Source organism: Pempheris klunzingeri, chromosome 3 (genome assembly GCF_042242105.1).
Source record: "Pempheris klunzingeri isolate RE-2024b chromosome 3, fPemKlu1.hap1, whole genome shotgun sequence".
NCBI classification, from domain to species: domain Eukaryota; kingdom Metazoa; phylum Chordata; class Actinopteri; order Acropomatiformes; family Pempheridae; genus Pempheris; species Pempheris klunzingeri.
Window position 1 is genome coordinate 11,933,088 of NC_092014.1, and position 14,595 is coordinate 11,947,682.

Genomic DNA, 14,595 nt, shown 5'->3' on the forward strand with positions numbered 1-14,595 from the left:
ATAGATGTTTAGAGTTTCAAATAAATTATTTGTGATTATTTTTATTCAATGTTTTTTTCTTTAGATACAGTTCAATATGAATTTACATGTCAACAATTTCTTCCAAAGGTTGTGGTTCTAACTCAGTATATATTTATAGTAATAACATGTAACTTAGACTTCCATTTATGAGACATAAAGCATTCCAAGATCGCTTTTTCCTAATATTAGTAATGTACATGTATTTTTTACTTTTTTTTCACTTTACACGTTTATACTATATTTATTACATTGGTTTCATTGCACTTCTTTTCCTATACAGCAGGAATACGACACAACAAGAATACAATGAATGTTCTACTATCACTCATAATGATGTGCTTTAATTATTATTGTAATGTAATCAAAGTGCAATAAATATTGACATTAACAGATTTAAGTGACTGACTCTGGAGTGTATAGAATAGTATTTGATAGTATCTAAAAGATTTGCAATGTTAAATTAGATTACTTCCAGAAACCATTATGATATGATTAGCTCCCTTTTGACCTGCTACAACATTAAAATGCAATTTGGATGTATCAATAATGTAATGCAATAATAAAATAGGCCAAGGTATATTATTTCCTTCTGAAGCCATTATGCATAGTGAAGTTTTGAATGCATGACAGACGTGTGTGTGTGTGTGTGTGTGCGTGTGTGTATGTACATGTATATATGTATAGAGCCACCCAAATGACCTTTCAGAAAAATAACTGCTTTGACAAATTTATTATTTTATATCTTGCGCGTAATTTTGACTTAAAGTGCGCAGATAACACTCGTTGTGAAGTTTGTCGTAAAACTTGACGTTTGACAGCAAAAACTGTGTTACTGCCTGTGGTGACTTCAGCATCACTTTGACAACGCAGCTGTGTTCTCATTGGTCAGGAGTGTCTTACGTAAGACCGTCTCTGATCTGCTATTGGACAGACTCGCTGTCAGTCAGAAGCTGAGGAGAAAAAAAAGGGGGAATGGACGCAGACATACTCAGCATCTGTAGCAAGCGATGAAGATTGTGTCAGATTCAAAGGTTTTTGATCAAAAATAAGGAAACAGAAGAGCTGCTCGCATCATGGTAAGTGCATGAAGATCTTGTGTTATGTTTTAATGCTGATAAAATAGGCTGTTTGTCGCGCGACACGGTGTATTAGTGTTTGACATTTCCCGTGTGGACACCGCTATGTAGCTCTTATACAATAATTCCCCTGTTTATAGTGTTAACTGTGCATATTAATAAGTGAATAGAATATACAAGCTTATAATATGCTTATAATATGTCTTGAGCATTTTATATGTCGTATGAAAACACGCATTTACAACAGTAGGCATGTCTTAAATTAAATTAAATAATGAATATTCACGTTGCTCCTGTTTTTCCGAATACACTTACAGTATGGTTTTGTGAATCACGCCTTGGAGCTTCTCGTTTTAAGAAATTACGGGCCGGAAGTGTGGGAAGACATCAAGTAAGTTTGTGGATCATGTTTACACTATTTCTGGTATCACAGGTTACACTGTGGCCAACCTCAACAGGGATACAAGACAGGGCTACTGTACAGCCAGCTCACACATTGTCACTGTGGTGCCAGCAGGGACAGACATTTGCTTTTACTGTAATGATTAACATTCATCCTCTGCAGGCTCACACTGAAAATCACATTTTAAATTCTGTCCCACTGCAGCCTCACTTTTAGTCAACAGCTCCATTCATTGTTGGCTGAAAATGAGACCAGAAAACACTGTTATAATGCAAATAAATCTGCTGCCTTAGTGAAAAAAAAATATTCAGATGACTTTATGTCAAAGTATTAGCAATGTAGATATACTTCTGTATTTAAAATAAAATATTAGCAAAAGGGGCTTACAAGTATCCAAAGTAAGTGTTCAATATGTAGAAACATTGAACCTTCCTACACTCTTCACGTTTTATCTGTTCATTTAACTGTTTTATAATCATTTTTCCTCATTAACTTTTGTTCCCTCAAGATTAATCTCCATAATATCAACTTTTCAGTAGCTAAGAAAAGCCCTGTTATCAGCTTTATGGCATTGCATTTTTGATAATCCAATATAAATAGTGGGTTCTAAATCTGTCTACTTGGCAAAAGAAGTACGAGAATTGTATCAACCCATAAAGTAAAACGTAAGCCTTAAGTTTATCTGAAAAAGTCAAAACCACCAAATTAGGAGATATGTTTTCATTGTACAGGGATGCTGCCAAGACTGGTGGGAATACATTATTTATTCTTTATTTGTTAGTTTAAAAGTATAAATACAATATCCACCAATGTGCAGTGTAAATGCAAATAGAGATTCCCAGAAAAAATACAAAAGGACATGATACCAACGGCTCTGCCTCAAAAATTGAACTCAAGTACACTACTTGGGTAGATTTACTAAATATACTAATATACAAATCAGTATAAATACAAATTATACTGATAGTACTCACATGCCACCATTGTCAGGCAGTATCTTAACTGCATCCTGCAGACGACTGTAGCTTAGCATCTAGAGGGAGAACATGGTACACCTCGTTCCAACACACATACACATGCAGTAGGATGAATGTAACTCCAGTTCTCCACTAAAATGTTAACTTGCCTTTTTTTCAGCATGTTTAAATATCTGGCTCAGTCTTAGTTTATTTTTCTTTTGTAATCTTGACTGCCCCAGACTTGACCCTCACTAAAAAAGAAGAATTAGGAAAAAAACGCCCAGCAGCAGCTGCCTTGTGTAAATGTTTTCAAAGTGGTTGTTCTTTAGCCCCCTCCAAAAAACTGGCGCTCTCTGCAGCATCTTTTGTTATCTCTGCAAATGTAACTCATGGATGTTTATTGCACAATTCATCATCTGATGAGCAAAGTAATTTGAAAATGAATGCTTATTTTCTGTACAAAAGCTTTCAAGGCTTGGTATGTTTGTTCAGCTGTTCCACATTCTAATAAAATGCCTGTAAATCATGTCTGTTTTCTCAGTTAAACAGTGGTAATCAGAACCTCATTAAGTTTTCTGTAAAAACTAGATTGTCAAATGTATAAATAGCAAAGTGCACTCAGAAGCAGAGCTGTGTTTTTTTTTTACCAAAGAACCTTCAGTAGATCTAAACCTGATTATCTGTACTTATTCAACAGTGTAGTTTTACAACCACACGGCCACTTCAAAGCAATAAGGAAACCTGTATTATGTTACTGTAATATAAATCAAGCCGGCTCACACCGACTGGCCACACATAAAACACAACAGTTGTTATTGAATAATTCCTGTAAACACAAGTCCCTCTGTGATTTGAGCAACAACAGAAAATCAGTTCCAAAAAGGCACTGGTTGTCTGAACCAGCCACCTACAATGACTGTTTACTTCTGCTGTGACATTTGCTGTAGCTCATGAGCGTTGGCTTCACTTTGTTTTCAGGAGGGAGGCTCAGCTTGATATCGAGGGTCAGTTCCTTGTTAGAATCATATACGAAGATGCCAAAACATACGATCTTGTTGCTGCTGCAAGTAAAGTTCTCCGTAAGTGACAGCATGGTTTTTTCCTAATTGTTGGAGTAAAAATGACACTATATGTAGTATAAGATACAAATAAAGCATTATGGCAGATAATGATGGGATCCCTTCTGTATTTCAGAGATTGATGCTGGAGAAATCCTGCAGATGTTTGGGAAGATGTTTTTTGAGTTTTGCCAAGAGTCGGGATATGACACCATCTTGCGAGTGTTAGGATCGAATGTTCGTGAGTTCCTGCAGGTGGGTTCTCTCCTCTTTGCATGCAGGAGAGCTGGATGGTAACACTAACTAAGATTGATTGTAAAATTGCAGTGTTTAAAGGGGTACTAATTTTACAGTTTACTTATTACAAGGAGTACCGCTCAGCCAGTGAAAACAGTTGGATAATATCTTCTTTGGCTCTTTGTCAAGAAAATAACCCATGATGATGTCATAGTGATATCTTCTCCGTTTGGGTTGAATTTATCACAGATAACCTGCGTTAATAACGAGGGGTGAAAGTCGTGACATTTACTGGGCAGGAATTATGGGAATTGTTGGATCCAGCATTTTTTTAACTTGAGCCATAGAAAGTCACTATGTCTCAGCCTTTACTGCTTCATCATCAACATTTTTTTAAACCGCCTCTCCCAAGTCCCTTATCGTTATGGATGACCAATACTAAAGAGCTGGAGTACTACTTTTAGGTTTCATGTATAATGTATGTATAATGTATAATGTGGCAACATCAGCCAACTTATTATACCTCAGCCAGATTTTAATTAACTGTGCCGTGATTGATTTAGCATATTTCATCTTTAATCACTATTTACAGAATCTAGACGCTCTACACGACCACCTGGGTACCATTTATCCCGGGATGAGGGCTCCCTCGTTCCGCTGCACGGATGCAGAGAAGGGGAACAATCTGATTCTTCACTACTACTCAGAGAGAGAAGGCCTGCAAGACATTGTGATTGGCATCATTAAAACCGTCGCTCAACAAATCCATGGAACAGAGATAGAGATGAAGGTGCGCTTTGCTGTTCTGTTATTTTTTTGTGCACAGTGAACCCACAGCTCTAATGGCTCACTATGCTACTGATGATGAATGAAGATGACTGTACATTTTTCTCTCTTTCTCTCTAATTTAGTCTATTTTGACATTCAATGAAGCCTTTTAGTCTTTGTAATATTGTGTGTCAGGATGTGTTTGTGTCTCAGAATATAACAGAAAGTTTCAAAATACCCAAACAGGAACAGTGCTGCGTTGTGACAACCGCAGTTCAGCAGTAGGTTTTTGGCTGATGTCTGTGAGTCAGAGGATATTTTTAGATCTAAGTTATTGAGTCTCTAGCTTGGGTGTCTTTTTCTTCCACAGTTTTATTTTAACTTTGTCAAAATGTGGATGAATTCAAATTGGCCGCTGACTGCGCGCTTATTAGATAAATCATCCTGAGAAGAGAACCGTGTTTTTAACTTTGGCCCACTTATTCAACCATGCTAATCAGACTTTGTCTAAACCAGTCTGAATAACTCAATGTCGTAAACTGTCATTGGTATTTTTTATTTGTATGTTAATGTGTAGCCCACAAATCACATCCTATAATCTGTACCAATAACTGCAGCATGTTATTCTCCTAAGACATCCCCTGCACTTTGGCTGGAATTTCATAAGCGAGCGACATTTTCTCCCAAACCTAATCATATTGTACAGACGGGATAATATTTTTCAGCAATTGTGTGTGTAATGAAAGAGCAGAAAATGGCAGACGCTCCAAATGTGACACCCAATTTCTGGAAATATTAGCCACTGTTGCTGTGGCAACAGGGTGCAGAGACAGCAGCTTGACGTCAGCATGCCTTATGCCCATAAACCCACTGAATAATGTCATTTTACACCGTCTATAATAATAGACCTGAGGTCAATAATATTAGGGGGATGATATTGATGACACTAATATTATGTGGGTAAAATGTTTGATTAAACATTTCATTGCTGTTACCATGTGACACAATATAGCCAAGTTTAACTTCATGTCAACATCTATATTTTTCATCTGATGTAGATGATCCAACCGAAAAGCGAGGAATGCGACCACATCAAGTTTCTGATTGAGGAGAAGGACTCGGAGGAAGCGGCGTTCTACGAGGACCTGGATGGCTTTGAGGAGAACGGCACACAGGAGACTCGAATCAGCCCGTACACGTTTTGCAAAGCCTTCCCATTCCACCTCATGTTTGACAAAGACCTGATGCTCACACAGTGTGGAAATGCCATTTATCGCGTCCTGCCTCAGGTGTGGATTTTGTATGCAAAAGTCTGTTTTATGTACAGCAAAGCCTGTTTCATCAAGTCAGCACTTTACTATGCCGTAGTATCTCAAACCAGCTACTTTTTGGACACCTAGAATTCATTAATAATATAGATAACAAAGTAGTCTCTAATCTTCTGTGACTGAAATATGCATAACTTATTTTAATTCCCAGCTCCAGCCTGGTACCTGTATCCTCCCTTCAGTTTTTTCATTGGTCCGTCCTCACATCGACTTCAGTTATCATGGCATCCTCTCCCACATCAACACTGTCTTCGTTCTGCGAAGCAAGGTAGATATGATATAATTTAGTCTTTGCCAGTGTTCTTGTCTAATCACATCAGTACGTTTCCTATATTAGCATTCTTTTCCAGTAGCCAAAAAGCAATAAAACACACCCACGTCTGAATGATCAAAACATTATTTAATTGTACATGACATGAATGTGTTTATAGTCTTATACATTAATATTAATGACCTCACTGATATTTTTAGCAGTTGCATAATATTTTGACTCCATCAACACTGTTAATGACAATTAAAACTGTTTACATGCAAAGATTACTGAGCATGTAAACTATGAACCAATTAAAGAAAGTGATATGTGGCATTTTATAATGCAGGTTATGCATGGACCAAAGAGTGCAAGGGTCTAAATGTCCTGAAAAAAGAGCTAGACTTTATACTTGACATGAAAGATATTCTGGGAGAATTGAGAAACTGAGTAGAAAGGTGCAGCAGTATTGAGAAGCACAGATTTCAGTGAGATGTCAAACTCAGGTGGAGAAAGTATATAAATATATAACTGCTGAATTTGCATACTTGTGTGTACTTGTGACACAGTAAAAGCTTAGGTGTTAAAATAATAGTTGCAGCACTTATTGTGAAGAGAATGGTTTCAAAGCACTGCACCCTCTAGGATGCTATTCATAGTCATAATGCAAGAAAAAAAGTTGAGATTTTTTCTTTACACACTATCTACAGTGGTGAATGAAGCATGTAACACTTGAGGCAAACACGATTTTTAAAAAGATTTAAAAATTAAGGGTGAGTCGAACTGGTGCCCAGTTTTTAAGCACATTTAGAGAAGAACATATAATGAAATATTCATAAGTGTGATGTCATCCTGACAGGAGGGCCTGCTGAATGTGGAGACTGTAGAGAACGAGGATGAGCTCACGGGGGTGGAGATCAGCTGTCTGAGATTGAAAGGACAGATGATTTACTTGCCAGAGGCGGAGAACATCCTTTTTCTTTGCTCACCCAGGTAAACCCACTGTGAAGCTTGTCCTGTCAAAGGCGCAGACTGAATGTACACACCAATACACAGGTTATCTTTAACCCCATGAATAAATAACACACGCATTTCCAGCAAAGCTAAAAATCCTGGAATTCGAAATTCCAAGGTGTTCATTTGTTTTTTAAAGTGCCATTGTTGTTCTGTGCATACAGAAATACTGTACTCCAATACATGAATGAAACATAATTAAATGGTTAATTTAATTTGCTACAGTTCCTCACAGCACCTCAACAGTGTTTGTTTTTGTTTACAAGCATGAATGTTACCTACGATGTGTTAATCCTTCCCTTAATACTTTTCACTCCCTACGCTGTGATGTTCTGTCGAAAGGCCGTTCGTTCCTACTGAGGACTGAAATATTAAAAGAAACGGCTCACAAATGCATTCTCTCAGTTTAAAACAAGGTTCAGTAATTTAATTAGTTTAAGAAAAAGTGTTTGGCAAATATTAACTCAACCAGAGTAAGTACTGCATTTGTTGGGGACCATTTTCAGTTGCAGGTTAATATGGGATAGCAAGTATTTACAGGAGCAGGGCAGTTTATGTAGGACTGACTAAAATCAACTACAGTGCTCATGTTCACCATAATAACATGTCACCCAGTGCAATTATGCACCTCATTTATGTGCTTTTAAAAGGGTATTTTAGCATTTGAGGATTGCACTTTGAACTCCACATCCCCAGTTTGTGTAGGCTGTCAGTTATAAATAAAAAATAAATATAAATAAAATAAAAAAAGTTTCAAGCCCATTCTTAAAGAAAACTCCTCCAGAGCAACAGAAGACTTTACAAAACTGTTTGCACCGGAGAAGTAATCCTTGTGAAAAACATCAACGAAACATTTAATAAGATTATGTATGTACGCAGTCGAATAATCAAATAATCATTTAATTTGCTGTTGCAAATGTATGTTACTTTTCATAAACAAGAATCCCATAGGTACATGGTCAGAGAAACAAAGAAATCTATGAGCTGCTAATTACATTGGTTCTTCTGTTGAGACCTCCATTAGCCTCTGTGGCCCTTGTATGACCAATCAGACATTTCTAGTGACGCAGGGGAGCAGGGTTCAAGAGATCTTGTCCTCACAGATCGAAGACACTTCACAGAAGACAAGATCAGTGTTTTCAAAAAAGGTTGCTGCCTGACAGGAAGTAACAGGCTCAAACAGAAGAGCATGCTCACACACTTGATCAGAGAGGACTCATACTATAGTGTCTGACCTCACTGCTCTACAGGAACATTTATCTGGACACGGTCTCAGTCCTGAAAGGACGATGGTGATCTCATTGCTGGTGGTTCTTACATCATGTTCTGTTTAATTTACGTTGGTTCCTGATATCAGCAAGACCCAGAAGAGAAAGGCTATTTTCCCGTTACCCACAGACACAAATTAGACATTTCCTGGTTGTGAAAACATCAATTTAACACCAGCAATAACCAACGAGTATCTTGCTGTTTTCTCTTTTCTTGGTTTTTCTAGTGTTATGAACCTGGATGATCTCACACGAAGGGGGCTATACCTGAGCGACATCCCGCTACATGACGCCACACGTGACCTGGTGCTGCTGGGCGAGCAGTTTCGTGAGGAGTACAAGTTGACCCAAGAGCTGGAAATCTTGACAGATCGTCTGCAGCACACACTCCGGGCTCTGGAGGATGAGAAGAAAAAGACAGACAGGTTTGACAGCATTTCTAGAGTTTTGAGCTAGCTAGCTGTTAATTAAGCCTACAAATCGGTTGTAAACTGTAGCTTCAGCTTTTAGTTAATGAGTTTGTGACCGCACGTCTCTTGTGACAAGAACAGTAGAGGAATTTTAATTGTTTTAAACACACGCTAATCTGTTCGCAACCTGTTCGCGGCTGAGATGAACTACTTGTCCAATTCCACAATGTTTTGTTTTGGAATTGGTCCAATGAGAAGATAGACCTGCTAGTGCAGTCTGAATGTAAAATAGGACCCAGGTTTAAAAAGACCTCAGGTACCCTTCAAGCAATTACTTTTTCATTAACACACAAATTTAGCCGTGTTTACAAACATGTACATCTAGTAAGTTAGAGAAACTTTATGTATAGTGTATTATAATCATGTATAATGATATGCCATAGCCCCCGTCATTATCTGTAGAGTAAACTTCAAAATAACTACAAAAAATGGAAAAATAAGTGGCAAAGATTGGTCATTAGGCTGTCTCTTAGTGACATGAAGGAGTAGTCTCATCAAGTATTCCCTTTTAAGGACGAACCTCAGAGAAGAAACACAGCAGATACAGCAGGACACTAGCAGGTCTCTTGTGTTGAGGCTACATGACAGTTGGACCACCTAGGGTTAAAATCTATTGTTATACCTTAGTTGATATTTGCCTAAGCTACTTTTCAGTCCTTGTTATGATGACACTCAGGCCCTTTTATGAACGTCGGAGTCAAAACCAACTGTCATAGTAATTTGGCACAGCAGTGTGTGACAGCTGGAGAAGAGTACAGAGGTGGAGTGTAGTCTTTATTCAGACTGCACTAGCAGCTCTATCTTCTCATAGGAAGAAGACTGTCGCTTTGCCGGTGGATCCCTATATTATTATTCTCGCCATTCTCTGGCCTCAAAGTGCCTTGGGCTCCAAACATTGATTAGAATTCATGGTTCCTCTCTAAATATTTGAGAGAACCGCTGCTGCACTGCCCTTGCCTTTAAAAAGCTGCACAACACTGTTTTCTGATAATGAAAACATACATTTGTGCCATCTTTGCTGCTATTCAGGCGTGTACCTTACTGAGAGTAAAACACTCTGTACACTATCTGGATAAATATGTATAGTCTCATCTCCTGTTTAAATATACCTTATTTGCATGTATAGATTTTTGTTTGGTGACCGCTATCTGTTCTGTATGAAAGGTATTTTGCTTTTAACAGGCAGCCATAATCTAACCAGTTACCATAGAAACACCACCCTCCTGTCTGAGAGCAGCTTGCATAGCAAAATGACCAAAAGGTGGTGGGTGAGCAAATAAAACGCTGATCCAAAGGATGGACTTCAGTCTGGCAGCTCCAGCCCATTACTCTGCAGTTCGAGCACACCATAACTATGCCTTCAATCAAAATGTTCATTTCTCTTCTTCCTATATAGATTGCTGTACTCCGTTCTGCCGCCATCTGTTGCCAACGAACTGCGACACAAACGGCCTGTCCCCGCAAAACGCTACGACAACGTGACCATCCTCTTTAGTGGCATTGTAGGATTCAACGCCTTCTGTAGCAAGCACGCCTCGGCAGAGGGAGCCATCAAGATAGTCAACCTGCTCAACGATGTTTACACACGTTTTGACATCTTGACAGACTCTCGGAACAACCCTTATGTATACAAGGTCGGAAGCAAGAATGTTACTGTGACAGTATATCATGCATTTGTGTACATTTCTCACAGTAAAGGAATAAAAAGAAAAGGATCTATGCATCAAAGTGACAGTGATCAAAGTGTACAAAAAACCCCACAAGTCTGCTATCTAAAATTAAGAATTTGAGTGCTTTTAACTCAGATGTTCTGAGCTGGTTCTTCAGCTTTAATGCAGCAGTGAAGCATACTGGCTCTCTTGGTGAATAATGTTATGCAATTATGCACCTACAAGTCAGAAAGAGAGTATTTATATCAATTGACTTGAGTTTTTCACCATAAGAAGAGCCGTACTAAGTTCTAAACACAGTGTAGTTTTACAGAGGGACTGCACCACTTTATGGGCCTCGTGCTGCAGATTTACACTCGAGGCTTTCAGACAAGAATGCACTTTAAGAAGTCAAACAGACCTTAGCACTTCCAGGGGATTGGCTTCAGGCACTGGGTCACCAAAAGAAGTAATATTTACTCTACATGCTGAATGGCTAGGTGGTCCTAGGGTTTTAGCAGGGCTCAAAGAGGCCCTGAATGTCTTATAGCTGATGTAAGTGTTTAAGTGTTTATTTCAGGGTGTTTCAGTTTATTTCTAGCTGCACGTTGCATTAAAAAAAAGCCTTTGTGGCACAGTAGGGACAGATGATTTTACTTCAACCAGAAGTAAAGCAAAGCAAAATAAGTTATGCTGTAATTCAAGTGAAGAATGACCCTTTTTTTTTGTACAGGTGGAAACAGTAGGTGATAAGTACATGACAGTGAGCGGCCTACCAGAGCCGTGCACACACCACGCCAAGTCAATCTGCCACCTCGCTCTCGATATGCTGGAGATTGCTGGACAAGTCAAAGTCGACGATGAACCAGTACAGGTATGATAAGATTCTTCTTCAGAAATGTTTTCTGTTTTCTTCAGATATTTGACTTTAGTTATTCTCCAAATAATATTATAGACTGACGTAATTTTGGCCACAAAAATCTCACAATGATTTTTTAAATATTGGCTGCCATGTGTGTGTAAATGCCAATTGGCAGTATTTTTGGTGCACTGTGTTTCTTTGTCATGACTGTTTTCCTTCACATATTTCATTATTTTTCAGTTTTTTTAGCAATGCATCTGTTATTCTGGCACAGATAAATTAGACATCTTGTTAGTTTTCTGTATTCATTTCTATTTACTGTGTAAGACCTCTACTGCAGCTGTCATGCTAATATGACCAACGCTAGGCCCTCAGGGTTCTTTTTGCTGATTGATTTTAGAATAATTGTGTCTGTGCATCTGAACATATTTCACCACTGAAGTAATAAGCAGGGAAAAGTTGGATAAAACACAGTAGACATTTGTTTAGCTGACTGTTGGAGTTTGTTATTGTATCAATGACTGCTGAGACTTAACTTTGGAAAATGATGTCAGGTTAACAAAAGGCTGTTTATTTTGGGACATGGCACCGGCTGAAGAGAAGTCCGGTTTAGTAGCAGGAACGGACTCAAATCATCTCACGATCCTGTGTCTAAAAATAGATTCTCATTTGTCCCAGACACTCACAGCGTGTTCATGGAGACAGCAAGTACTGAAGTGCCTACATGTTCAAGTGTAAATATTAGTCTGTAGATTGCCTAGAGCTACTTTTGGAATAGCTAGTTTATTGCACCTAAAAAAAAATCTAATTTTGTACATGAAATGATTTCTGGCAAAGTTAACCTTCTATCCACCCACCAAATGTCGCACCTTTTCAGTCGGTAGCTTTTAAAGAATTTGTGCCAACAGACTAAGAGAAGCATTCATCTGGTTAGTTGTTGAATTTTTTTTCTCTGTGGGAACACAAATAATTTACCCGATCAATGATTTGACAATTGTACAGGTTTATTTGAATTCTGGCATACTTTCCCACACTCATTCTGTGCATTTTTTGTTGGTTTAGTTTCTAAGTAAATAAATCAGGTGCTTTAAGTAATGAATTTACCGCAGATGACCAATGATCAGTGCTGTGGATATCCTACAGTAAATATTTAAGCTTAGTTTTGCCAGTATTTGACAGGAAATTTGGAAATCTTTGGCATATTTATTAACTTGGGCAAATTATAACAGACATACTGTGGAATTACAGTGGTTTGTATCATTCTCCCTTCTTTACAGATTACTATTGGGATCCACACAGGAGAAGTGGTGACTGGGGTCATTGGCCAAAGGATGCCCAGATACTGCCTTTTTGGAAATACGGTCAACCTCACAAGTCGTACAGAAACTACTGGTGAAAAGGGAAAAATAAATGTTTCAGAATATACTTCCCGGTAAGTAGAAGTAACTCCTTATTTCGTATGTATATTGTTTCCTTTTTTTTTTTTAAATTTGTGTGAAGTCATGTTTGGAGTTAATCACTTGCTGTAGAAAAAATTAGGTGGCTTTGCACATGGTTTAACAGTATGTAAAGGGATTTGTATTTAGAGATGAATGAAAGCTGGAATCCATTTAAAACATAAACCAGTAGGTGTGTTGTTTGGGTCAGTAGATTTCATGTTCTTTCCTTTTATCACAGAGAAAGTGAAAATATATGATGATGTTGACATTGTATTTCAGGTGTTTGCAGTCTGCTGAGAATGCCGACCCGCAGTTTCATTTGGAGTATCGGGGCCCCGTCACCATGAAAGGAAAGAAGGAACCGATGAAGGTGTGGTTTCTGTCCAGGAAGCCCACTGACACAGAGTCCACCACTGTTAAAGCTTAACAATTCAGATTCAACACTAAAACAACCCGAGTGTCAGCTAATAGAAGTATCAGTACGGTACTGTCTAGTCAAAAAGTCTTCATAACCACTCAGATTTTAAGGCAGGGATGAGATGGGTCAGGTGAAATAAAGAATGATTATCTAACTGCAGACATCCAGATATTTTTTAATATGTTTAAAAGTGAATATGAATCTATGCCACTGCTCTACCAACTTGTTTTCTGCTTGACCATGATCTGTCATGACCTCACTATATTTTTTTAGTGTAGACACAATAGTGAAGTGTTTCATGTATAATAGAGGATTAGTGATATATAGTGCATTCAAGTTTGATACATTTTTAGAAAAGAATATCCACACAGTTATTGTACAGAATATCAGTGAAGACTTTGATAAGCCAAGCATTTTCCATCTATCTTAAATGTTTTTGGCTACTGATGAAGTCACATACTGTATTTGTTCTGAAACCAGCCAAAAAGACACAGAGGTCATAGTCTTTACCAGCCCAAATAACTCATTTCACATTAGATGAATACAAGGTTTTAAGGAAGATAGTGACAAAAATCTTGATTTAAAGTGAAAGACTTGACAAAAAAAAAAGATACTATAACTTGATATAATGCTTGTCCCATTACATTACTGTCATTATTTGAGGGGCCTATTTTTTGTTCATATGTTACACTGGCATCACGACCATTAAAATAATACATACAGTACAGATATGTAACTACATCAAGAGTCACAATTGATACATGTTGAGCCGTTAGTAAATCTTTATCATCATGTATCTCACTGAATTATTCAGAGTCCTATGATTAAAAATGAGCACTATACACTAGATTATTTAATATATTTATTGCACATTCACTTTTTGTCTCCTTCTATGAAATAATATTGAGTACTATTTTCAGTTCCACTAAAAGTTGTTGATATATTCTAAATGATCTATATATTTATTGTTATATATTATGTCTTTTGGTATTTATTCTTTTTGCATTATCAAACGTAAGTATGACCTTTAGAAAAACAGAATATACAATGACAGATAAAACAATTATGGAATTATTATTATTATGGAAATCTAGTTTGTGCCTCTATAAGTTGAACTATGTGATGTATGTGTTTGATTAATCGATTAATGTCACGAGTAAATGTATCACACGTATTTCACCCTGTTTTTCCAAAGTCATTATTATTTAATCTCACTTGTCATCCTCGAAAGGACTCTTCTTTAACCATCCTGTGTAAGAAAGGACGGATGCTTCTTGTTCTGTACAAGTGCACGTCTGTGCCTGGAAGACATGATTGTTTTATTTTGACAATGTTTCTGTTGAGAGGTATCTAATAAAATAGTATTGACAAGTGT

The 14,595-nt window shown here is 37.6% G+C and overlaps 1 protein-coding gene across 1 annotated transcript; it reads left to right on the forward strand.

Annotated features, from left to right (window-relative positions):
- Positions 1-989: 989 nt before the first annotated feature.
- Positions 990-13,756, forward strand: gucy1b1 (guanylate cyclase 1 soluble subunit beta 1). The gene is made up of 13 exons (XM_070827880.1): positions 990-1,097; positions 1,415-1,488; positions 3,438-3,538; positions 3,654-3,772; positions 4,347-4,544; positions 5,581-5,811; positions 6,002-6,118; positions 6,960-7,093; positions 8,610-8,807; positions 10,249-10,486; positions 11,235-11,375; positions 12,641-12,795; positions 13,082-13,756. Exons 1-13 carry the CDS (start codon positions 1,095-1,097, stop codon positions 13,227-13,229), a joined length of 1,857 nt encoding a protein of 618 aa, XP_070683981.1. The 5' UTR covers positions 990-1,094; the 3' UTR covers positions 13,230-13,756.
- Positions 13,757-14,595: the final 839 nt, after the last annotated feature.

Excerpts from the sequence above, each read along its gene's own strand:
- gucy1b1 (XM_070827880.1), top strand. Across the intron at positions 8,808-10,248 it reads GAGAAGAAAAAGACAGACAG|ATTGCTGTACTCCGTTCTGC; the intron begins GTTTGACAGCAT and ends CTTCCTATATAG. Across the intron at positions 11,376-12,640 it reads TCGACGATGAACCAGTACAG|ATTACTATTGGGATCCACAC; the intron begins GTATGATAAGAT and ends CCTTCTTTACAG.